The 24,482-nt window shown below is 41.8% G+C and overlaps 2 protein-coding genes across 2 annotated transcripts in view; both read left to right on the forward strand.

Moving 5' to 3' along the window:
- Positions 1-1,307, forward strand: part of LOC311296905 (NACHT, LRR and PYD domains-containing protein 3-like) — a gene marked incomplete at its 3' end in the record, with an annotated part of 39,601 nt that extends 38,294 nt beyond the window's left edge. Inside the window, exons 12-13 of the mRNA XM_084418889.1 lie at positions 242-841; positions 1,259-1,307. Coding sequence (XP_084275015.1) covers positions 242-841; positions 1,259-1,307 — 649 coding nt within the window. The remainder of the gene's footprint in view (positions 1-241; positions 842-1,258) is intronic.
- Positions 1,308-16,615: 15,308 nt separating this feature from the next.
- LOC311296759 (NACHT, LRR and PYD domains-containing protein 3-like) lies at positions 16,616-24,160 on the forward strand. The gene is made up of 4 exons (XM_084418646.1): positions 16,616-16,862; positions 21,266-21,379; positions 21,675-21,719; positions 23,519-24,160. Exons 2-4 carry the CDS (start codon positions 21,312-21,314, stop codon positions 24,003-24,005), a joined length of 600 nt encoding a protein of 199 aa, XP_084274772.1. The 5' UTR covers positions 16,616-16,862; positions 21,266-21,311; the 3' UTR covers positions 24,006-24,160.
- The last annotated feature ends 322 nt before the right edge of the window (positions 24,161-24,482 follow it).

A 24,482-nucleotide genomic window follows, 5' to 3' on the forward strand; every position in this document is an offset into this window, starting at 1 on the left:
GTAAGAGGGCGGCCCAACCCGCTCAGGCGCCTCCGGCCCCTTCCGGTAAAAAGAAGGGCGGAAAGCTTCCCTGAGACGGGCGACCTGGAGGAGGACCTGGATGCTGCTCCACGGGAGGGTGCCTCTGCACACCACCTCCCCCCGGGGGAGGGCCGGGCGAAGAATTTTGTGTTGACTTCTGTTTCTGTTCCAGCGGTACCCAAATTTTCTATAAAAGAGCAGTTTCTGCCTCCTCTTCCAGGTCATCCACGGCCGAGACTGGTGGGCACACAGTCTCCCCCGTCCGAGAGGGTCAGAATGGCAGTGCGCGCCGCCCCCGAACGGCGCCACTCCCGCTCCCCTCTCCCCAACTCGCGGATAGCAGTGACGCAGCCTCAGCTGCATCGCTCCTGTCTGCAGCTGGGCCCGGAGGCGCAGAGACCAGGACACGAGGAGTCAGGGCCTCGTTCCTCGTCTCTCCCCCTCCCCTCGCCACCGGGCAGCCCGCAGCAGAATGCCCACGGGCCTTCTCTGCCGTCTGCCCACAGGTGGAAGCAGGTTGGTGTCAAGTTCCACGCCCAGACCCCGCTCTCGGTCGCTACAACGCCACCAGAGCCGGGTCCCTGCCTTCCACCTCGCTGCCCCTGTATCTGAAAGCCTGGCTAGCGCTTCCGGGTCCGTCCCGATGGCTCATCCGCACCATTCGGTTCGGCTATGCAATTCAGTTTGCACGCCGGCCTCCCAAGTTCAGGGGCGTCCACTTCTCCCGTGTGCGGTCAGTGGATGCCCCTGTCTTGCGGAAAGAGATCGACGTTCTGCTGGCGAAGGACGCGATCGAGCCGGTCCCTCCTGCCGAGATGAGGTCCGGGTTTTACAGCCCCTACTTCATTGTACCCAAGAAAGGCGGTGGGTTACGGCCAATCCTGGACCTGCGAGTTTTGAATCGGGCCCTGCACAAACTCCCGTTCAAAATGCTCACGCAGAAGCACATTTTCGAATGCATCCGTCCTCAGGATTGGTTTGCAGCGATCGACCTCAAGGACGCGTACTTTCACGTCTCAATTCTTCCTCGACACAGACCGTTTCTACGGTTTGCTTTTGAGGGTCGAGCATAACAGTACAAAGTCCTACCCTTCGGGCTGGCCCTGTCGCACCGTGTCTTCACGAAAGTTGTGGAGGCGGCCATTGTTTCCATGAGAGAACAAGGCGTTCGCATTCTCAACTATCTCGACGACTGGTTCATTCTAACTCACTCGCGAGATGTGTTGTGCGATCACAGGGACATGGTGCTTCGGCACCTCAGCCGGTTGGGGCTTCAGGTCAACTGAGACAAGAGCAAACTCTGCCCCGTGCAGAGGATCTCTTATCTCGGTATGGAACTGGACTCGGTCGCCCAGACTGCGCGCCTCACGGAGGAACGCGTCCAGTCAGTGCTCACCTGCCACAGGTCCTTTCGAGGCAGGACAGTGGTTCCACTGAAACAATTTCAGAGGCTCCTGGGGCATATGACAGCCGCAGGCGCAGTAACACCGCTCGGCTTGTTACATATGAGACCGCTTCAGCGCTGGCTTCACGATCGAGTCCCAAGGTGGGCGTGGCAGAGCGGCACGTTCCGGGTCAAAGTGACCCCGCACTGTCGCCAAACCTTCTCCCCGTGGTCGGATCCTGCGTTTCTTCGGGCCAGAGTGCCCTTAGTCCAGGTTTCCAGGCATGCTGTGGTTTTCACAGATGCCTCTGCCATGGGTTGGGGGGCCACGTACAAAGGGCATGCAGTCTCGGGTCTGTGGACGGGGCCCCAGCTGCATTGGCACATCAACTGCCTAGAGTTGCAAGCAGTACGCCTAGCCTTGTGTCGCCTCAAGGAGTTTCTCAGACACAAGCACGTACTGGTCCGTACGGACAGCACTGCGACCGTTGCGTACATCCCACCTCCTCCTATGGAGTCAGAAGCATCTGAGGTCGCTACATGCCGTTCATGTTCCAGGGGAGCTCAACCGTGTGGCAGACGAGCTCTCACGTTTGCCTCCCCTGCTGGGAGAATGGCGACTCCAAACCCAGGCAGTCCAGCTGATTTGGAGTGTCTTCGGAGTCGCACAGGTAGACCTGTTTGCCTCTCCAGACATGACCCATTGCCAGTGGTTTTACTCCCTGACCGAGGGGACCCTCGGCACGGACGCCCTGGCTCACAGCTGGCCCCGGGACCTGCGCAAATATGCGTTTCCCCCAGTGAGCCTTCTTGCACAGACACTGTGCAAGGTCAGGGAGGACGAGGAGCAGGTCCTTCTAGTGGCGCCGTATTGGCCCACCAGGACTTGGTTCATGGAACTCATGCTCCTCGCGACAGCCCCTCCTTGGCCGATTCCTCTGAGGAAGGACCTCCTTTCTCAGAGACGGGGCACTCTATGGCACCCGCGTCCAGACCTCTGGAAACTCCATGTCTGGTCCCTGGACGGGACGCGGAGGTTCTAGATGGCCTGCCACAGGCAGTTGTAGAAACCATCACTTCTGCTAGAGCCCCCCTCTACGAGGCGCCTCTATGCGTTGAAGTGTAACCTGTTCGTCGAATGGTGTTCCTCCCATCAGGAGGACCCCCGAACTTGCCCGATCAGAGTCGTGCTTTCCTTCCTGCAAGATGGGTTGGAGCGAAGGCTGTCTCTCTCCACCCTCAAAGTGTATGTCGCTGCAATAGCCGCGGATCACGATGCAGTAGAAGGTAAGTCTTTGGGGAAGCACGACCTGATCATCAGATTCCTTAAGGGTGCTAGGAGGTTAAATCCACCTCGTGTTGTGCACTCTGTACCCTCTTGGGACTTAGCTCTGGTACTTAGAGCTCTTCAAAGTCCTCCCTTTGAGCCTTTGTTGACAGTAGAGCTTAATATCCTGTCCATTAAGGCGAGACACTACAGGTGAATAGGGTAAAATTTTTAACTAACAGATATCACCATGAAACTTTCCCAGTTGATTACCTACATTAAGATGAGAAAAAAAAATGTATTACAAGTTTTCTGTAATTTAATGTTTAAATATGCAAATTAGGCAATATCTAATTAAGTATGCGCTAATCTGAGTATTGGATAAAGCCAGGTTAAAAATAATTTTTTTCATTGTGTTCACATATTAGATGGGAAAAAAATTACAGAGGGATTTATGGATATCTACTTTTGTTATCCTGTAAATCAGAAAATACTGTCAATAGCCTTAAAAAAATATTTTCACCATGTTTTTTGGAATAAAATGTTATATAAATCAGGCTAGGAATAATATATTTACAAATCCCTCTGTAAATGTCTTCATAATATAACTAGGTACAAGACTGGAAAGTTTGGTGTATACTGTATAGGTGCTACTGAAGTGGAGATTTCGGACTTGGAGTATGAGAGAAAGGTCATTTTGAGAAAATGGGCTTTAAAGATTTATCATCAGCCAATGAGATTGCACATTCAGCCCTTTTACTTTCTTGATTGGTTGCTGATAAAAAGGAAATGACCATATTTGGATCCGACAGGATTGTACAGGAGAGAGAGCGCTTCCTAACGATGCATGTGATGAAAGGGTGCCGGCAGCGATCGCGGAGCAGCATGTTGATTAAGGACGCCAACTTTTGTTTAATTTATGAGAAATCTACAGACGCAAACAGACGAAGTGTAATAAAATAAAGACCTAAATGTGTATTTCTGACTTTTTTTCACCTGAAAGAAGACATGTTATTGAAGACAAATATCCAAAAATCTCAAAATTGACCAGTAAAAAAAAGATGTTTTTGCCTGCCGTGTCTCGCCTTAAGACACCGCAACTTATTCAAAAAACTGCTGCAGGGTAGCTTAGCTGGGCGCTGGAAGGGGCCAGCACCATGGCGTTTTATTAGGGATCCCAATTCATCAGGGAACTCCCCCGACGACACGTCGGAGTTCCCAGGACGAAAGGGAACGTCTCGGTTACGTATATAACCCTCGCTCCCTGAGTTCAGGGAACGGAGACGTGTCGTCCCTTCGCCATGTTGCTGTACCTTTGCGGAGGACTGGACACTGTTCGGCTCCTCAGTGAAAAGCATTGCGCAATGTTTACTTCCGCCTTTTATACCCGTGCTGCGGAATGCAAATCTTGCATGCCAATGTCCGGGCGTTTCTTCAACTACGGGCACTTTTAGGCTTGTGAAGTTGAATAAAAAAAAAATGTTCAAAAGTCACGTAACTCAGTCTCATAAGTTTAAATAATTTGTCTAGTTTTAAGGTCTGTAAGAGGACAAACTTAGATTACAAGAGAAATTGTTAATATTTTACATTTTGTCCGACCTGCAATGAACAAATGTCATTTCCACCACATCTCTATATACAGCTGTTATTTAAAAACAGAATAACTTATGCCACTCAAGAATTGGCTAAGATCATTTTTGTAACTAGTTTTATCAGTTTTTCCACAATGTACAAAAATTATACATTTGTCAATGAGATAAATTAACTGCCCTAAGGACCAAATGGTGAACTGTACACCTGTCACACTCTGAAATTTAATTTTGGTTAGGGCAAGAGCTTATTAGAAAATAAATAACTTGAATTTTTATATTAAGTAGAGCATGATCTCGTAAATTGTGGATACATTTTTAATGTGTGATGAGAACTTTTTAAATGTTTTTAAAAAATGTGTGTGGTGATGGAAATGACAGGGTGGTGGTGGAAATGACAATGAATTAACGTGAATGTAGAGAAACAGTAATATTTAGAGAAATATTTATTTGAAAAATATATTTTGAAAACTCTTAAACTCATCACACTCAGTAAACTCAATTCACAACGTCAATCTACTCTTGCAATCCATATCAATTGTACTTTGTAATCATAAATGTCATTTCCACCACATGCTGTCATTTCCACCACAGAGGGCAGTGTGGTGGAAATGACATTTCTGTAGTTTTTTGTGAAAAAAGGGAAGATAGCTTCACTGATCAGCTTTGAATTAATACTCAGCATTTCATGCATGCAAAATACTCTTATTTAACTTAATTTTTTTTACTTTTTAAAAACACCCTTGAAGGTACAGCATGTTTCCACCACATGCTGTCATTTCCACCACAGAGGGCAGTGTGGTGGAAATGACTGTGGTGGAAATTACATTTCTGTAGTTTTTTGTGAAAAAATGGAAGATAGTTTCACTGATCAGCTTTGAAATTATACTTAGCATTTCATGTATGCAAAATACTCTTATTTAACTTAAAATATTGAACTTTTTAAAAACACCCTTGAAGGTGCAGCATGTTTGGAAATGACGTAGAATAAATATATTAACTGATCAAGCAATATTTATCTTGATTTTTCTTATTTGTTCTTGATGAAAATTTAAAATTGCCTCCATGTCCAACATGTGCTCTGATGTCTCTGAACATTTCCATAGAAACCACCTAAACAATCTTTCACACAAACGTTTTAAAGGGACATTACAGTGTTGTGGTGGAAATGACACCAATACTGTGCGACAGCTATATTTTGTATAAAAAGTAATATTGATGGTGGTCTCACATTAAATACTATAATGTATTTTAATTATTTTACTAGTGCTTAATTTAAGTATATTAATAGTTACCAGATAAGTCATACTTTTAAACTGTATTTTCATTGTTGAAGTTAAAAAGTCTGGGTGTGCGACAAGGAGAAAACAGTGATTTTGACACCTATAAGGAGGTTGAAAAGTATGAAGAAATCATAATAGAAAGGTAGTAAAAAGGTTTTAAGGAGGTTTTATTGTTAGTTTGAAAAAGAAAGAGGATTTTGTCCAAAATTGTATGTATTTTTAAAAATATGACCAAAGTACATAAAAGTGCCCATAGTCTAAGAATCACCCGTCCATTGAACTCAGGGAACGAGGGTTATACGTAACCGAGACGTTTACTGTTTATCCCAAAACTGTATTACTTAAGAAAATACAAATTAAAGCTGAATGTTTTTATGTGTCTTGCACAGAAGAAAATGAGTCCTATGAGTTTGAGACAGAAAAAGTTAATAATTATGATTTTGGGGTAAAATATTCCTTTGAATAAAAAAGAAAGAAAATTCTTGTCATGATGACACCTAATTGAAATGACATTTTTATTTGCCTTCAAAATGCTTATGAATAAATGTTTTGTTAACATTTACTCACTGTTTTCAGTTTTTGACTTGTTATTATAAATAATAATAATGTTATTGTAAGTTTCCATCCGTATCATTACTTAGTACCAATTTCCAAAAGGATTTTTTTGTTCACTCAACTTCAGACATTGAGCTCTACAGACAAAAATGTTGAATTGGCTCAACTTAAAAAGGTTTGTTAAAAAATAGTTGCACCTCTCCAGAAAACTAACAATCTTAAGTTAACCCAATTAAATATTTTTGTAAGACTTACAACTTAATTTCAGTCAGTATAACTGTTATTTACAAAAGTTAAGTAAACAAGAAAAAGCCGTGGTGTTAGGCCCAGTGTTGCAAACTTAACGACTTTGTCGCTAGATATAGGGACTTTTCAGAACCCTTAAATGACTTTTTTCCAAAAAAAGCGACTAGCGACAAATCTAGCGACTTTTTGGACAAACCTTAGCAACTTTCCAAATATGGGCAGTACTGCAAGTGTGAGGTCTTGCTACCCCGTGCAGCCACACCTCTATCTGCGTGACTGCGTCTGCTCTGTTCAGTGAGCGGCTGAGAGGAGCAGTACATTCCGCTGACCGCACGCCAGCTGACATGGACATGAATGAGCTGTGCATATGTGCACGCTGTGTTGCCACGGACCAATCAGTGATCACTTATCAGCTTCTCCTTTGTTTTAAATTCAAACCATTTAATTTGACCGTTTTTTTTCTTGTCATGCCCTTTTATTACTCACTATAACAGGGCTTTAGTTCATTCCGGTTTCTGAACTCTCCGACTTCAGATCGTATATTAGAGACTGTACAGTGTAGCCTACTTATCCAAACACAACAATAAACTTCCTCAAACTCATATACACATACAAAAATGCAAGCCCTATGTGGGCAATGACTTACTGTCTGTACTGCAAGACAGAATTTTGTGCCAAGTTGTCGGATGTTAGAAAGCATGCATCATCTCAGAAGCACAATGAAAAGTCCAAGCCCTTCAATCAATCCAAACAAACACCATTTTCTCCAAAAACGCAGACTCTTGCAAACAGGCAGAGGCAACAATGGCAATGGCAATTTAAGAGCACTGTTCCTTTCTGTCTTGTGAACACATGTGTAAGGCATGCAAAACTACTTTTTCAGATTCCAGTGCGCCCCAACATTTCTGGATGCACCAAGTGTACCGAAATGATAAATGGGGTGTTGGCACCATATTTCATTAAAAGACAGGTGGCTGATATTGGTGACCACAAATACAGCCTCCTTCTTGATGAAAGCACCGATGTAAGTGTCTCAAAGTACCTTGGAATCGTAATTCGGTAATGCATTTGAGTGAACACCGCGTCTCATCCTGTTTCTCTGAATCTCAGGTTCCGTTCAGCTGAATTATTGTTTGTCATTTTCATTCAGAGTCAGTGGTGAAGATCAGATTCTGTTTCAACTGTTCAGCTTCATCATGGATGAAACTCCAACATCCAGAGATGAAGATTTTTATCCAGGTTGCAGGTATTTTTAATAAACTCCAGATTAAATCATCTTTAAATTATAGGAAAAAAAAAATGTTTTTATTAAGTTAAAAACTTTAATTTTATTGAAAACCATTACACCAGACAGTTTTTTTATTAAAATACCTTTTAAAAACGTATTGTCACGCTTCATGAATTCACTGTCTCTTTCTCGTCTCGTGTGATTGTTGTTGTGTGTGGGCGTGGTCACTGATCTCTACCGCTGATCTGCGGCGACAGCTGCATCTCATCAGCGGCGTCAGCTGCTGTGTTCATATGGAACGCCGTTGGGGACAATACTTATTATATGCAACGCGTGAAATTTGGACGCATTAACACGCACAGTTTGTACGCGTAAATACGAAGTATATGTTCGGGTGTCGCGTCAGACCGCACAACAGCCAATAGCGTTGCCCTATTTAGGATTTCATTTGCATTTGTGATGCGATGGCACGTTGCTGTATACATATATAAACATCAGACGACATTTCTTTCCGTGAGGGATGATGTGCTGTTAGGTAAGCAAATACCTATGCAAACGTCACACGTAACATTTGTTCGTGAATGAGATCGTAATTTTACGTTGGCATGTACATAGGCAAGCGTAAAACTTTAGAGTCAATGATGCATGTAAGAAAGCCTGTCCTAGGAACTAATGTTTTGTTTATTGTTTCCTACACGTTCCAATATTAGCGACGCACCCCGGTAAAAGATGACGGTGAATCATTGTTTATGCTGGTGGTTTCGTTCTGTGTAAATGCGTTCATGCAATACATGTAAGTGCATATATATATATATCTATACCTTATTAGTATGTGACACGCATGTGATTGGTAATTTCTTATGTTTATATTGCTTGGATTTGACCGTTTATTTCGGCCGTAATCTGCCGAACTAATCTGATGAGTCATCACCAGACACGTTAGTGTTTTTCTCCGACACAGCGCGAGTTGTTTACAGCTGTGTACTACTGTATTTTGTTTACTTCCTTGTGATTAATATTGGCATTTAACTGGAATATATTTTTTGTTTGTTTATTTTCTGAGTGGAATTAATGCAAGGAGACATGTATATTCAACGAATATTATTGTAAATTATTTCTCTTTATTTCTTTCTGTAGACCATATACAAGCACAGATGCATAACCCAGATGCATATACAAGATAAATAAACGCCTTATTATCAAGAATCTCTTCTCCACTCCTGATTCTCTGACCGGAATCTGATCCATATTTGGCCGCCTCAACCAGCTAACTTTCAATTGTAGTGGTACTTCGCTACATTAATATGGTCCTTCGAGCCGGATTGAGTGCAAGATCAAACCAGTATGGATTCAGCAGAAAGTGACACATTAGAGACAATGGACAGACCTCGCCGCAGGACTAATCTGCCTTCTCACCTGGACGATTATGAGGTTGGCTATCGACCCACTGAGGACCCTCCTCCTAAAGCTTCTTCCCACTGTCCCAGTCAACCAAGAAGCAGCTCGAGGAAAACGTCTCGTAGTGGCGTGAGCTCTCATTCCAGGTCAAGTAGGCGCTCTATTACCTCCACTGGCGTTTATCTTCCACCAGAACTCTCTAGTGTCCAGACTGCTATGTTGGAGGAGAAGATTAAACAGAGGCAGTTAGAAAGTCTCCGCCAGCAGGTCGTGGAGGACTCACTGGCCGATGTGGAATATCAGCGGCTACAGGCACAAGCTAAACAGGCCCAGCGTGTTCAAGAGGAAGCTCTCACAGCTAAGGAGGCCTTATCCAAGCATCTAGATAGACAGCGTAAGCTGCAACAAGCAGAGACTGAGTTTGAGGTGGCGAAGCTCGTATCCTCCATGCTTATTAAGGACTCTGGTCAAACAACTCCTGTGCCTCCAGGCTCACAGGACAGCCTTTCACCTCCACTTCAGTTTGTACATATTAGTCCATCTCATCAATCACCCTCTCTCCAGCAGCCCTCTGCTCAGTCACCAGCTGTGACTTCAACCATACAAATTTGTTCAGCAGAACAGATTATTCCTGATGACTCGTGGGTGGCTCAGCCATCAGTTAGACCACCCGAATCCGGGAGTGCACCACACGCAGTGCTCAACATGTTACCACAAGCTGTCTCCTCACCCGTCTCCAATGTATCTCAGACAACCCCTATAACTGCACCAGCTCGTACTGTGTTGTCGACATCGAATATGGTACCCCAACCACAATCAAGAGCCACAGTCATGTCCACTGCTGCACACCTCTTGAGTACAAGCACGCCAGCAGTGTCACATCAACCTACAACAGCAACACTGCCCCCATCTACAATGCCATACGCTGTGCTGCAGACAGCTATCCCTCCTGTGACAACGCGCACACGTCCGCTGCAGCCTCCAGTTACCAGCTATCAGGTTCCATCTGTGCCACCTCCTGGCCCTAGCCGTGCTCAACCACCTTCATTCTTGCCCTTTCAGCATGATGGTCATTCAGCATACCCTGGTACAGAGCTACTGTTTGCATCAGCCTATGGCATCCCACAACCCAAGTTGCCGGTGTTCGAAAGTGGTAATGAGAGTGACTTCGCCTTATTAAAGTTAGCACTGGACAACTTGTTGAGCAATCACAGCCATCTCAGTGAGCAGTACAAGTATCATGTCTTGCTTAGCCATTTGAAACTTCCCAGTGCTCAGCAGCTGGCTAAAGCCTATATGTACCATCCGCGTCCTTATTCAGCTGCACTGCAGGCTCTCCAAGACAAGTATGGCCAGCCAAGACAGCTCGTCCAGTCAGAGCTGGGTGCTATCATGAGTACTCCACCACTGAGAATGGGTGATGCTAACGCTTTTGACTCTTTTGCATTATCCGTTCAATCATTGGTGGGCATGCTGAGGACACTTGAGGGCCAGAACGGTTACGAGCTCATGTGTGGTTCTCACGTGGATCGTCTGCTAAGTAAATTACCATCTGCTTATCGTGATGGGTTTGTCGAATACTGTCTAAGTAGGGGTATTCTCCAGATGGGTACTGACAAGACCTATACACTTCCTGATTTGGCCACCTGGCTGGAGATCAAGTCTCAAGCGAAACGCATCTCCAGCCGAGCTGCAGCTTTGTTCCAGAGTGACTCGCCCAAGTCCTATGTTAAGACTACGACGTTCACTCGTCCCAGAGAGCGACCTACACCAGTTCTTCTGGCCAATGAGAGTGGAATAAGGCCCCCTCAATCTGCTGACCCGAAACCCAGTTCAAAACCAAAGCCATATTGTCCCCATTGTGACAACAGGGACCATTACCTCAACTATTGTGACCAATTCAAGAAGTTAACAACTTCTCAAATTGTCACTTGGATTAAGGAGGGAAAACGCTGCTGGAGATGTGGTCGTTCACATGCAGTAGAGGCCTGTAACCTCAAACGTCCTTGTAAGGTCTGTAAAGAGTTACATCTCACAATTCTACATGACTCAATTAATGACACCTCCAGGGCTGTACTCATGGTAACTCTGCCACCTACCAGGATCTACCTCGACAGACCTAACCGTTCTCCAAAGGTCATGTTGAAAGTGGTCAAAGTCCTTCTCCACAATGGTCGACACACTATGGAAACCCATGCAGTCCTCGACGACGGATCAGAGAGAACAATAGTGCTCCAGCCAGTGCTACAGCAGCTCAAGTTAACCGGCACTCCGGAATTGCTTCCCCTACAGACGATTCAGCAGTCTCACACTGAACTTGACGGATCATCGATATCCTTTGAGATCTCTTCAGTATCCAAGCCCATGAAAAAGTTCACTATACGTAATGCATTCACTGCGACTGGTCTGTGTCTAGCGGAGCACACCTACCCAGTGTCTGCTCTGCAGAATGCCTATCGACACCTGAAGGATCTGCCGCTGCCTCCTGTGGACAGGGTAAAGCCATTGCTCCTTATAGGGTCAGATAATCCCCACCTCCTGACACCAATCCAGCCCATACGCAAAGGCCCAATTGGGGGACCCATTGCTGTTTGCACACAACTCGGATGGTCTCTACAGGGCCCGATGAGTCCAATGCAACCATCAAGAGGGAATCAGCAGTGTCTTCACATCATGACAGTTCCAACCCGTGATGATCTCATCCATCATGTGGAAAGGCTTTGGCAGGTTGATACTCTCCCTTATAACGAGAAAATGATCACCAGGTCCAAGCAGGATCGAGAGGCTTACGCCCTGCTGCAAAATGCCACAATCCGGGTCAACGTGGATGGTGTTCAACGTTACGCTACACCATTGCTGAGACGAACGTCAATGAGTCTACTCCATGTAGCAACCGAGACTGTGCTTCCCAGTTTGCGCAGCACTGAGCGCAGGCTGGTACGGGATCCTGAGAGGGCTAAAGCTTACTGCAATGAGATCCAGAAGTTGGAGGCGGCTGGTTATGTGGCTAAGATCACTCTGGAAGAAGCCAACAAAAGTGAAGAGTCTTGGTACATCCCGCACCATATGGTGCATCACAACAGTAAAGACAGGATAGTCTTTAACTGTTCCTTTAAGCATCAAGGACAATCCTTGAATGATCAGCTGCTGCCTGGGCCGACTTTGGGACCTTCCTTACTGGGTGTCCTCCTGAGATTCCGCCAGCACACGGTTGCCATCAGTGGGGACATCAAAGGTATGTTCCATCAGGTACGCTTGCTGCCTAGGGACAGGTCAGTGCTGCGGTTCCTTTGGAGGGACATGCGTCGGGACGTGGAACCTGATATATATGAATGGCAGGTACTTCCGTTTGGCACTACCTGCAGCCCATGTTGTGCTATTTATGCCCTCCAAAATCACGCCCAAGGACACAAAGATGACATGGCTGACCTAGTTAACATAGTAGAACATTCCTTTTACGTTGACAACTGCCTTCACAGCACACCAACTGCAAACGAAGCAAAATAAATTGTGGATGGACTGCGCCAGCTGCTCGCCGATGGAGGCTTTGAGATAAGGCAATGGGCAAGTAATGTACCATCTGTGATCCAACACCTTCCCACAGATGCCAAGTCCGCTAATAGCGAGCGCTGGTTGGCACAAAACAGCACTGACCTCCAAGAACCCACTCTTGGGCTACGGTGGAACTGTATCAATGACACCCTGGGGTATAATTTACGCTCTACGGAGACCACTGCTCCTACCATGAGGAATATGTATAGGACATTGGCAAGTCAATATGACCCTTTGGGGTTCATCATCCCATTCACCACCAGGGCCAAGGTTCTCGTCCAAGACCTTTGGAAGAATAACCTTGGTTGGGACGACCCCATTGAACCTCTGCATTTGAGAGAACAGTGGCTTGCCTGGGTAGGAGAACTACCGACTCTCCTTCAGTTGCAGTTCCCTCGTACATACACCTCTGCCTTCAATGACAACAGTTCTGTCATCCGAGAACTTCATGTCTTCAGTGACGCATCGGAAAGATCTTATGGCTCGGTTGCATACTTGCGTACCACAGACAGTCAAGGACAAGTCACTGTAACTTTTGTCTTGGCCAGGTCTAGAGTAGCACCGAGGAAATGTCTGTCCATGCCTCGTTTGGAGCTGAGTGCAGCGCTGACTGGTGCCCAGTTGGCCAAGGTGATCCAAACAGAGTTGACCATTCCTATTCACAAGGTTACTTTCTGGTCTGACTCCACCACTGTGTTATACTGGCTGACATCGGAGTCTTGCCGCTACAAGGTGTTTGTCGGAACACGTGTAGCAGAAATACAGACCCTCACCGATATGGCTGAATGGAGGTATGTTGAGTCGGTTAACAACCCTGCTGACCACATCACACGAGGTCTTACACTAACTGAGTTGGCAGGTCCTCATAAGTGGAGCTCAGGTCCATCCTTCCTGAACCAGTCAGTTGATCAGTGGCCATCCACACCTAAAATTGGAAAAGAGCCAGATTCCAGCGAGTTGAAGAAGGCTGCCTTTATTGGCACTGTTTCCGCGCCTAATAGTTCCCTTCCTGATCCAAGCCAGTTCCACACATGGCAAGAGCTTGTCCAGGCTACTGTTAGATCCCTGCATGGGGCGGCCGGCACAGATAATGACACTCTTGTCGGGGCTTCTGATTATATTGAAGCAGAGAGGCTCCTCCTGGCACAGGCCCAAAGTGATTCATTCCCAACTGAAGTCAGGGCTTTAAAGGCTAGACAGTCAGTTCCATCTGACAGCCGTTTGAGCTCTCTTGCCCCCGAATATGATGGGCACACTGGTCTCATTAGAGTGGGTGGAAGGCTACGTCGTGCAGGTGACCTTGACCTGGATACTATACATCCAATTGTGTTAGATCCTGGCCATCCCATCACCAAGCTGCTAATCAAGGAGACCGATCAGCGACTTCTTCACCCTGGCTCGGAAAGGGTCCTAGCTGAACTGCGTCGTCAGTACTGGGTACTTAGAGGCCGAGAAGCAATTCGTAAACAGCAACGCAACTGTCAAGACTGTCAGCGGTGGCGTGCTAAGCCTCAAACCCCACGATTGGCTGATCTACCGCCCTGCAGGCTGAACCTGTATAAGCCACCTTTCCATTCTACAGGTGTAGACTGCTTCGGCCCATTTGCAGTCAAAGTTGGTCGCCGCCAAGAGAAAAGATGGGGGATTATCTACAAGTGTATGACGACAAGGTGTGTGCACCTGGATCTATTAGAGCATTTGGACACTGACGCATTCCTGCTCTCTCTGCGTCGATTCATAGCACGAAGAGGCAAGCCCATGGAACTGCTTTGTGATAATGGCACTAATTTCGTCGGAGGTAATCGAGAACTACAAGAGACCTTCACTGCCATGTCTCCAAAGCTCCAGGAGCTGCTGGCTGGGCAGAAAATCCGGTTCCGCCATAATCCACCAAGTGCTCCTCACTTCGGGGGAACCTGGGAGCGTGAGGTCAAATCAGTCAAGACAGCGCTGCGGGTAATCCTGCGAGAGCAGTCAGTCCCAGAACCAGTACTACAAACCCTTCTAGTGGAAGTTGAAAGCATCTTAAATGCCAAGCCGCTCGGCTATGTATCCTCAGATGTCGCAGATTTGGATCCAGTGACACCGAACTTGCTTCTTATGGGTCGCCGTGATGCCTCTCTACCTCAGGTCCTGTACGACTCTAACAACTTGCTAGGAAGACGGAGATGGCGACACAGTCAGGTGCTGGCTGACTGTTTCTGGACTGCCTTCATTCGCCATTACCTCCCAAGCTTACAAGGTCGTCACAAGTGGAGGACGGATGGCAAAGAACTGACAGTGGGTCAAGTAGTGCTTATTGTCGATCCCCAACTTCCACGGGCGCTCTGGCCCGTCGGCACTGTGATGGAGACCCTGGCTGGGGCTGATGGTAGAATCCGTATCGCCAAAGTCAAGGTTAAAGAGAAAACCTACACCCGTCCAGTTGTCCGACTGATACCACTTCCTCATCTTGAGGATTATGACACGGACACTGCAGACAGACTTTCCTAGAGTGTTTAATTATCTAGACAGATAATTGGGGCGGCTGTGTAAGAAAGCCTGTCCTAGGAACTAATGTTTTGTTTATTGTTTCCTACACGTTCCTATATTAGCGACGCACCCCGGTAAAAGATGACGGTGAATCATTGTTTATGCTGGTGGTTTCGTTCTGTGTAAATGCGTTCATGCAATACATGTAAGTGCATATATATCTATACCTTATTAGTATGTGACACGCATGTGATTGGTAATTTCTTATGTTTATATTGCTTGGATTTGACCGTTTATTTCGGCCGTAATCTGCCGAACTAATCTGGGGTGCGTTTCCCGAAAGCATCGTTGGCCAACTATGGTCGCAAGTTCATCGCAATGTCCATTGAACTCTATTGGTAACGACGGAACTTGCGACCATAGTTGGCCAACGATGCTTTCGGGAAACGCACCCCTGATGAGTCATCACCAGACACGTTAGTGTTTTTCTCCGACACAGCGCGAGTTGTTTACAGCTGTGTACTACTGTATTTTGTTTACTTCCTTGTGATTAATATTGGCATTTAACTGGAATATATTTTTTGTTTGTTTATTTTCTGAGTGGAATTAATGCAAGGAGACATGTATATTCAACGAATATTATTGTAAATTATTTCTCTTTATTTCTTTCTGTAGACCATATACAAGCACAGATGCATAACCCAGATGCATATACAAGATAAATAAACGCCTTATTATCAAGAATCTCTTCTCCACTCCTGATTCTCTGACCGGAATCTGATCCATATTTGGCCGCCTCAACCAGCTAACTTTCAATTGTAGTGGTACTTCGCTACAATGCATTTATACGTTGGTTGTGATGTCAGTGCTGTGTCATGCTGTGGCATCTCATCCCGTTTGTACTCATGCAGGTTTTTTGTCTCCGGTAACGTGGAAAAGTGGATTGCTGATGGAGTTTTCGGTTTCTTGCCACTGTTGCCTTTGGCTTGCTCAATTGGGGATATTTTGGGAATATTTAATTTAATTTTATCAATCAATAAATTGACACTAGAAACAAACCTTGTTGTGTTATTTTGGTTTATGCTGTGAAGCTGCTTTGATGCAATCTGTTTTGTGAAAAGCGCTATATAAATATTCTTGACTTGACTTGACTCTCTACGATGGCTCATAGAATTTTTTTATTAAACTGTCAAAGAACTTTTACAGACTGCGTTCAGTTGGCATCCTCTTATAACAGGCTATATACACATGTATAACATATGTTAACATATGTATACAACCAGGGCTGGACTGGTAATCTGGCATACCGGGCAAATGCTTTTCGTCAGCACCGACGTGCTTTTGGGCCGATACATCTCATACTTTATTTTTTATTTTATTTTTATGGCCCATAAAACTCGTACATCGGCGGCCCATTCGTTTTGTTTTGTTTAATTGACGGCGCTGGGTTAATGCCGGTGTAATGCATTGGTCAAAAAAAAAAGTAAGCCTTAGTTGTTTTTTTTTTCACTGACAGACCGGCCCATGAAACGCGTAGATCAGCGGCCCATTGGTTGTTTTCTTGATTGACACTGGGCTGGCCCAATCACATCTTTAAACACCTCCCCCTCTGGGCTGCGTGCTTGAGTGAGCGTGCAGTGTCAAGTGTGTATCTGTCAAAATAGTCAGAGATGGAGAAGAAACGCAAGGAATGTGCAGAGGAATAGCGTGAAAAATAGATACAGGCCCTTCAAGCAGACGCTGTAAAATGTGTCAAGATATATATGTTTTTTGCAGCAGCAGGACCTTCATCAGCTCCAGTGGCTGATGATGAGGATAGTGAAGGAGGATCAGGAGAGAGATGAGAAAGTGTAACGTAGAGTCCGCGGTAAGCAGAACTACTTTCAAAACACTTTGGCTATGAGTGTAGGAACCCATAACCCAGTTACAGATTATTTCCTCATCTGCATAGTTGACGATTACAGCAATTTGCTAGAAGTTTAATGAGACGCGTTTGTATCCATGTTTTCCGCCCAAATAAAAGCTTGATGCAGTTTGCGTCAAAATAAAAGATCATGTGCTTATCTCTTTCAAGTATAGAAATTAGTACAAAACTAATTATGAAAGTTTTCTTTATTTTTCGGTGCATTATTTTTTACAATATATGGATATTAGGCTACTATCATGAGATTAATATTTAACTATTATTATGCAAAACCACAGTTGTACCAAAATTCCTGTGAGAAACACTGGTATATGCCAATACAGCTTATAGCTTGTTTTTTGGATTCACCACTGTGGAGTATAGTTCGACTGTATATAAATTACAATTTTGTACTTATTTCATCTGTTAATTCTCACTCGTTTTTACTCACTCATTACATGGCATTAGTGGTTTTAATGAATAGGAGTTGAACAAAAACATATTCAAAGGCGTGCAAAGATGGGTGGTGTTTATGATCATATGTAGTGGGCCAGTCTGGGCCAAAATGCCAGGGCCGATTTTCTGTCCCAGTCCAGCCCTGTATACAACATACAACACTGGATATGGCCATAGCCAGGGTTTAATAATTAGTGAGGTCCACGGTGGGGTGTCAATAATTATACATAATAGTGCCAATAAATGCCATAAATCATTCAACTTTAATAAATACAATGAATAATAAAGTTAGCAAAAGCTAAATACTAAATACTGTGGCTATTGTTTTTTCAAAATGACTGGAGTAATCTCCGAGTGGGCCAGCATCAATCTGGTATGAGAGACTCTGGAATGCTCCTTGAAGTCGGGATGTAAGGTTGACTGGAAATAATTAATACACATACTGTATGTATACTGTATATGTCAGATAAAAATCTAATAACAACAATATATTGTAACAATCACAAATTTAACAATTATATTATAACAATAAGGCAAATACAAAAGCAGAAAACAAAGCACCAGTAGCCTATGACAATTTACAAATCTTTATTCAACATTTAAACACAGACACAATCATACGACACATAAACATTATAGAATCACTACAGCAGGCGGACCACGTAAACTGTGGGGCAGCCAGTCCAAGTCCAAGTGTAAATAGCAACAGTTGTGGATTCAGTAGACATTTAGATGCTATTTACTTATAAATAGTGACAGATAACGTTACTATTTGCTCATCTTGTTGTGCATTAAACATCCTGCAATATAACTGACAGTAGATCATTAGATTTATAAAACAATATTAAAATCATGGCAACTTATTGAGATATTAAAGACCTAGAGCTACCTGTACCCCGAACCTACCTAAATGTAACTTTTATGAATTAAAATGAATTTTAATTCAAATCATTTTTATTGAAAACAAATGCGTTTAATAACTGTAAAGTTATATAAAAAAAGCGCTGTCAGTGGGAATAGAAACCCGGTCTCCCTTTACACGCCACAGAAACCGCTGACTAAAGTGACTTTTTCCACATATAGGGTAGACTGGCCTAGTGTAATTAGTTCTACCAACAAGTAGGCTATTTGCAGTGGTCCAAATAGACACCTCGAATGTATTAACCAGAGGGGAAATATGGTCGTTTACTTTACCTACAGGACAAATTCATGGGCGTCAGTTTGGTTTGAAATGTGCTGGGGACAGAGACGCATTCGGAAGTGCATTTTCAGAAGTGCTGGGTACAATGACGCATTCATTTTTTTTCTCTCTTTCGCGCAGGTTATGTTTTGGAAGACGATGTCCTGTAGCTCAGGCACGGCCCCACTTTTCAACAGGCCCACCCAAAAGTAAAAAAAAAAAAAACAACCTTTTACTATATTCTAATTTTGTCAATAGTTATAAAAAAAAAATCGCCAATAAGCTCATAATTTGTGCTAAAATAGTGTTTAGTTTTTAAAAACCATTTTAAAAAGCTGGTTATATTTTGATGTTTCTGCGCAAGTTCAGCAGACAGTGAGGTTCGGGTTTGTTCCGATCAGAGCTCGTGAGTGTAGAGCGCATTTCTGAATATTCCGCTCCGCTCGTCCACTTCGTAAAAGTAATGATATGAATGATTGTTAATAGGCTATATATCTTCATTAACTAGAGATATAATTAAACAAAAAGTAGTCAAAACACATCTAACAGAACATAGCCTAAGTTGTTTATTTTTTACACCTTAATTGTGTTCTTATTTTGTTTAATTAACGAAATGTCAATCTTCGTGTTTATAACAGAAGATACAATACAATACAAAAATCTTCAAGATGTATAACGGATTGTCACCTTATAAACAGTCCCTTTTTAATGGAATAATACACCCTTATAATAAAGAAAAAGCTTCAGTGATAAAGAATATGAACGCAATGCATTTAATTATACATTAAGCGTTTTCCTTTCATAGAAACCCTTTATTATAAGGAAAATAGGTGGCTCTTAACGTGTCTTTCTATGGGAGGATGGCATAGCGGTGCATAGCAAATATTCAATGCATTCAATGATAAATATTCAATGGTATTCAATGCAAAACAAATAAAATAAATAAATTATTGTGGCATTAATTAGCCCATAAACAATATTTATTTTAAAGCCTAAACGAATTTGTTTAAAGAAAAACACCAGCGTTGGGCGTTTATCTGTATAGGCTAAGTGTTTCAGCCGCCCTTTTCAAACTGGCGCAATAAAATGCAACAGAATTTGATTAGTTAAACATGTGAAGAGGATTATCCGTCTGGCATGGCCGCTCGCTCTAACGTTAACCTAGATAAATGTTTGCTATTATGAAGCGCATATCCGAGTGTTTGTGCGGAGTGTGGAGCGCGCACTATGACATGGATGGAGGCGCCGGTGCCATCACTCGCATTTTCCTATCAACAGTGCATGGAAACAACTTAAAATACTCCATTTCTGGTCATACAGAATATAATAATACATCAGTCGCAACTACTTTTATTTGTGTAAACTCACAACAACAAGAAAACGGTGTGCCTTTGTAAAATAAAAGAAAACGAACAGGGCGCGCTTTCATGATCTCTGTGAATTGGAGCGCGCCTCAAAAATGAACTGACAAACAGTGTATAGACAAGCCTCACAGACATGAGAAATATAACTATAAAGTTACTAAAAAAAATGTCCACCAACGAAAAAAAATCCAATCGAAAGCAAATACGGTAGCTACCATCTGATTATGTAATCCTGTCCGAATGAAAGGCGCATCTAGGCTACATTACAGCGGAGATGTGGAGATATGTATGCAGGCAGCCTACACTGATTTAGAAAAGACTAGTTCATTAATAAACAATTAAAATGCATCGTTATTTTAAAACGACATAAGATCTCGTTATTAGACATAATTGAGGTGAAAAAATAATATGTATGTGGCAGCAATGCGTCACCATATGATTCTGCTATATTTACTTTTTATAGCTATATTAAATCCTAAATTTTTTTGTTGGGTCAGACAATGATTACCAAATTTCTCTCTCATATTGCTCCTCACAACCACTGAAAACGGTCAAAAAAAATCGAACCAAAAGTCAAATTAATATGGACGGAAGTTAAAAGTGGTGGGTACAAAATGACTCATGACGAAAGTCCCCCCCGAAATCGACGCCTATGGACAAATTCCTTTAATGTTACAAAATAATATAATGTCAATTCATGCAGTCATTGAATGCATTTATTCATTGACTATAAATTATCACCAATTTAACTAAAACAGAAAAATTTGTATGTCGCACATCAAATAAGACTCAGAAATATTACACGTTCAAACATGTCATGTTTACACGACGAAAACGTTCGTCTAGAAACACGTAACAAAAAATACACGGCCATAAATGTTGCTTTAAGGCGATACAAACGATCGTGTCTTTAAATAACATGACAAAAAACGTTCGCGTTTACACGGACCAAAAAGACGCGTACAAACTGTGCGTGTTAATGCGTCCAAAATTCACGCGTTGCATATAATAGGTATTGTCCCCAACGGCGTTCCATATGTTCATTCCCGTTCCTGTTTCTGTCTGGCGTCGGTGTGTTCCTGTTGGATTGTTCTTCGTGTTCTTCGTTCTCTGTCTGGAATTCTCACCTTGCACGTCACGGATATCTTTCAGCCTCACCATCATCATCACCCGTGTTGCCCATTGAGGTCCCTGCGCCACTCGACTGCCTCCGTGTTTTGTGTGTGTCTGTTTACATCTGACTTATCTGTTAAACTTCCAATAAAGAGTTTTACTTTTTATTTTTGCATTATTGCATCCTCCTGTTTGAGTCGTTACACTTATATTAAAATATTATCACCATGAATTATACATTTTATATGTTATAGTTCAGTTCATCGGTAGAGATCAGAGCCAGAGCCCAGCTGTGTGTCTATGAGGAGTGACGCATCTATGGATATTATAATACGTTTTAAGAGTGAAGATACACAGACTGATCTCAGGTATTTCATTTCTATAAAAAATGTATTATAGTATGGCATTTTATATTATCAGAGCATTATCAGTAATATATTCTACAATAAATGAATAATGTACAAGAAGAATGTTTTATGTAATATTTTAATGCATACAGTATAGTGTTGCTCACACAGAGAGACATCTGTGAAAGAACTCATTTCAGTGTACAATTCTTAACAGTGTAAATTAAATAATCATAAAGAGTGGTTGTTTTATTGATAAATGCACATGTAATATGTTGAATATGGCAAGTATTTTTAACTTTAAACTCTGTTATAGTTCAGTTCATCAGAAGAGATCAGAACCAGAGCCCAGCTGTCCCAGGTGAAAAAAAAGTGTACTTTAGTGCACTAAAAATACACTTAAGTACAAGAAAGTACATTTGTAGTACATTCATATTTTTTGTGCTAAAAACAACTGTAAAAATAATACACTATTAATACACTAATTAAAAGTATTTTTTTACTTAAGTAGTACTTAAGTGTAATTAATAAAGTATACTAAATACCATTTATATTTTAAATGTATTTTTAGTGCATAAAAAAATATACTTTTGAAAAAATAGACAGAAGAGTTTTTTTAGTGTATTTCTTACAAGTACATTTTTAACGCATTAAAAATAGTTCATTGTTAGTGTACTTTTACATAGCTATCAAAGTACACTAGCAATGAACTATTTTTAATGTGTTAAAATGTACTTGTAAGAAATACACTAAAAAACTCTTCTGTCTTTTTTTTCAAAAGTATATATTTTTTAATGCACTAAAAATACATAAAAAAATAAGGCTTTTATTATACTTTATTAATTACACTTAATTACTATTTAAATTAAAACATACTTTTAATTAGTGTATTTATAATGTATTATTTTTACAGTTGTTTTTAGCACAAGAAATAGCACTTTATTTTCATATAGGGAAAATACTAAAGTAGTACTTAAGTGTAATTAAGAAAGTATACTAAATACCATTGACATTTTAAATGTATTTTTAGTGCATATAAATAAGATATACTATTGAAAAATTACACAGAATAGTTTAAGTTCATCTTCAGTGTGTCTCAAAATAGCACAGTTGAGTACACTAAGATGATCTTAAGTTTATATTAAGAAGTACTAAAGAACATTTCTTTAGTATATTAAGTACAAAATAAGTGCGTGAAAATAGAGCACTTTAAATACATTATGGAAGTGTATTAAGTGCACTTAAATAAAATGTATTTTAGTGTACTTTTTTAATCTAGGAATACATTATAAGTATAATTTGTATATAATTACATATTATTATTATTATAATTTAAATAGTTTATTATTGTATTTAAAGATGGTTTCAATTATACTAAAACTGGTAACGAAATACATTTGTTGAAAATATGAAATAGTATATTAAAAATACACTTTAGTTTATCTTCAGTGTGTCTCAAAAAAGCACAATTGAGTACACTAAGATGATCTTAAGTTTATATTAAGCAGTACTAAAGATAAGCTTTTAGTATATTAAGTGCAAAATAAGTGTGTCGAAAATAGAGCACTTTAAGTACATTATGAAAGTGTATTATGGAAGTGTAATAAAATGTATTTTAGTGCACTTTTTTAATCTAGGAATACATTCTAAGTATAATTTGTATATAATGTAATATTATTATTATTATAATTTAAATAGTTTATTATTGTATTTAAAGATGATTTCAATTATACTTAAAGTGGTAACAAAATACATTTTTTAAAAATATGAAATAGTATATTAAAAATACACTTAAATTCATCTTAAGTGTGTCTCAAAAAAGCACAATTGAGTACACTAAGATGATTTTAAGTTTATATTAAGCAGTACTAAAGATAAGCTTTTAGTATATTAAGTGCAAAATAAGTGTGTCGAAAATAGAGCACTTTAAGTACATTATGAAAGTGTATTATGGAAGTGTACTAAGTGCACTTAAATAAAATTTATTTTAATAATTTTTTCACCTGGGGTGTGTCTATGAGGAGAGACGCGTCTATGATTCGCCCAGTAGATTTTAAGAGTGGAGATACACAGACTGAACTCAGGTATTACATATCAACAAAATATATGATTAAAAAAAGACATTGTGTTTGTTAATACTGTGGTATTTTAATTTTACAGCCATGAAGTCCTCAACAGGTTTAAATCAAATCTGAAGAAGAGGTTTGAGTGTCTATATGAGGGAACAGCACAGCAGGGAAACCCAACACTCCTGAATGAGATCTACACAGAGCTCTACATCACAGAGAGTGAGAGTGGAGAGATCAGTAATGAACATGAGGTGAGACAGATTGAGACACAATCCAGGAGAGCAGCAACAGAGGACACACCAATCAAATGCAATGACATCTTTAGACCTTTACCTGGACAAGACAAACCCATCAGAACTGTGCTGACAAAGGGAGTCGCTGGCATTGGAAAAACAGTCTCTGTGCAGAAGTTCATCCTGGACTGGGCTGAAGAGAAAGAGAATCAGGACGTCCAGCTCATATTTCCACTTCCTTTCAGAGAGATCAATCTGATGAAGGACAAAACACTTAGTCTTTCAGAGCTTCTTCATGTCTTTTTCCCTGAAACTAAAGAAATGGAAATATCCAGTGACAAATAAAGTGTTGTTCATCTTTGATGGTCTGGACGAGTGTCGTCTGTCTCTGGATTTTCAGAGCGATGTGAGGTTGTGTGATGTAAGTGAATCAGCCTCAGTGGACGTGCTGCTGACGAGCCTCATTGCGGGGAATCTGGACATATATTAATCCTTGGTGTACAATCAGGTGAATATTTCCAGAACAACAGCCACTTCATCTGCGCTGTCATGAAAACCCATCCAGCTGTGATCAGTGCAGCAAGAAGTTCAGATCCTCATCATATCTCAACAAACACCTGACAGTTCACACAGTTCACATATTTGTTAGGTGTGGCTCATTTATATCTTGTGTGCTCAAAGTCCAAACTCCACAAAAAATATTACACATGCACAACCGCGCATCTAAAACAACCAGAATCGATTCTATACGGAGTATCAAAGGTTTATAACCTTAATAAAAACTAAGCCGTGAATGTGCATTTATGTAGCTACTAGAAAGAA

The sequence above is a fragment of the Rutilus rutilus genome (genome assembly GCF_951802725.1).
Source record: "Rutilus rutilus genome assembly, chromosome: 9".
Classification (NCBI taxonomy): Eukaryota; Metazoa; Chordata; class Actinopteri; order Cypriniformes; family Leuciscidae; genus Rutilus; species Rutilus rutilus.

Excerpts from the sequence above, each read along its gene's own strand:
- LOC311296759 (XM_084418646.1), top strand. The coding sequence starts at position 21,312 with ATGAGGAGTGACGCATCTATGGATATTATAATACGTTTTAAGAGTGAA. Across the intron at positions 21,380-21,674 it reads GATACACAGACTGATCTCAG|TTCAGTTCATCAGAAGAGAT; the intron begins GTATTTCATTTC and ends ACTCTGTTATAG. Across the intron at positions 21,720-23,518 it reads CCAGAGCCCAGCTGTCCCAG|CCATGAAGTCCTCAACAGGT; the intron begins GTGAAAAAAAAG and ends TTAATTTTACAG.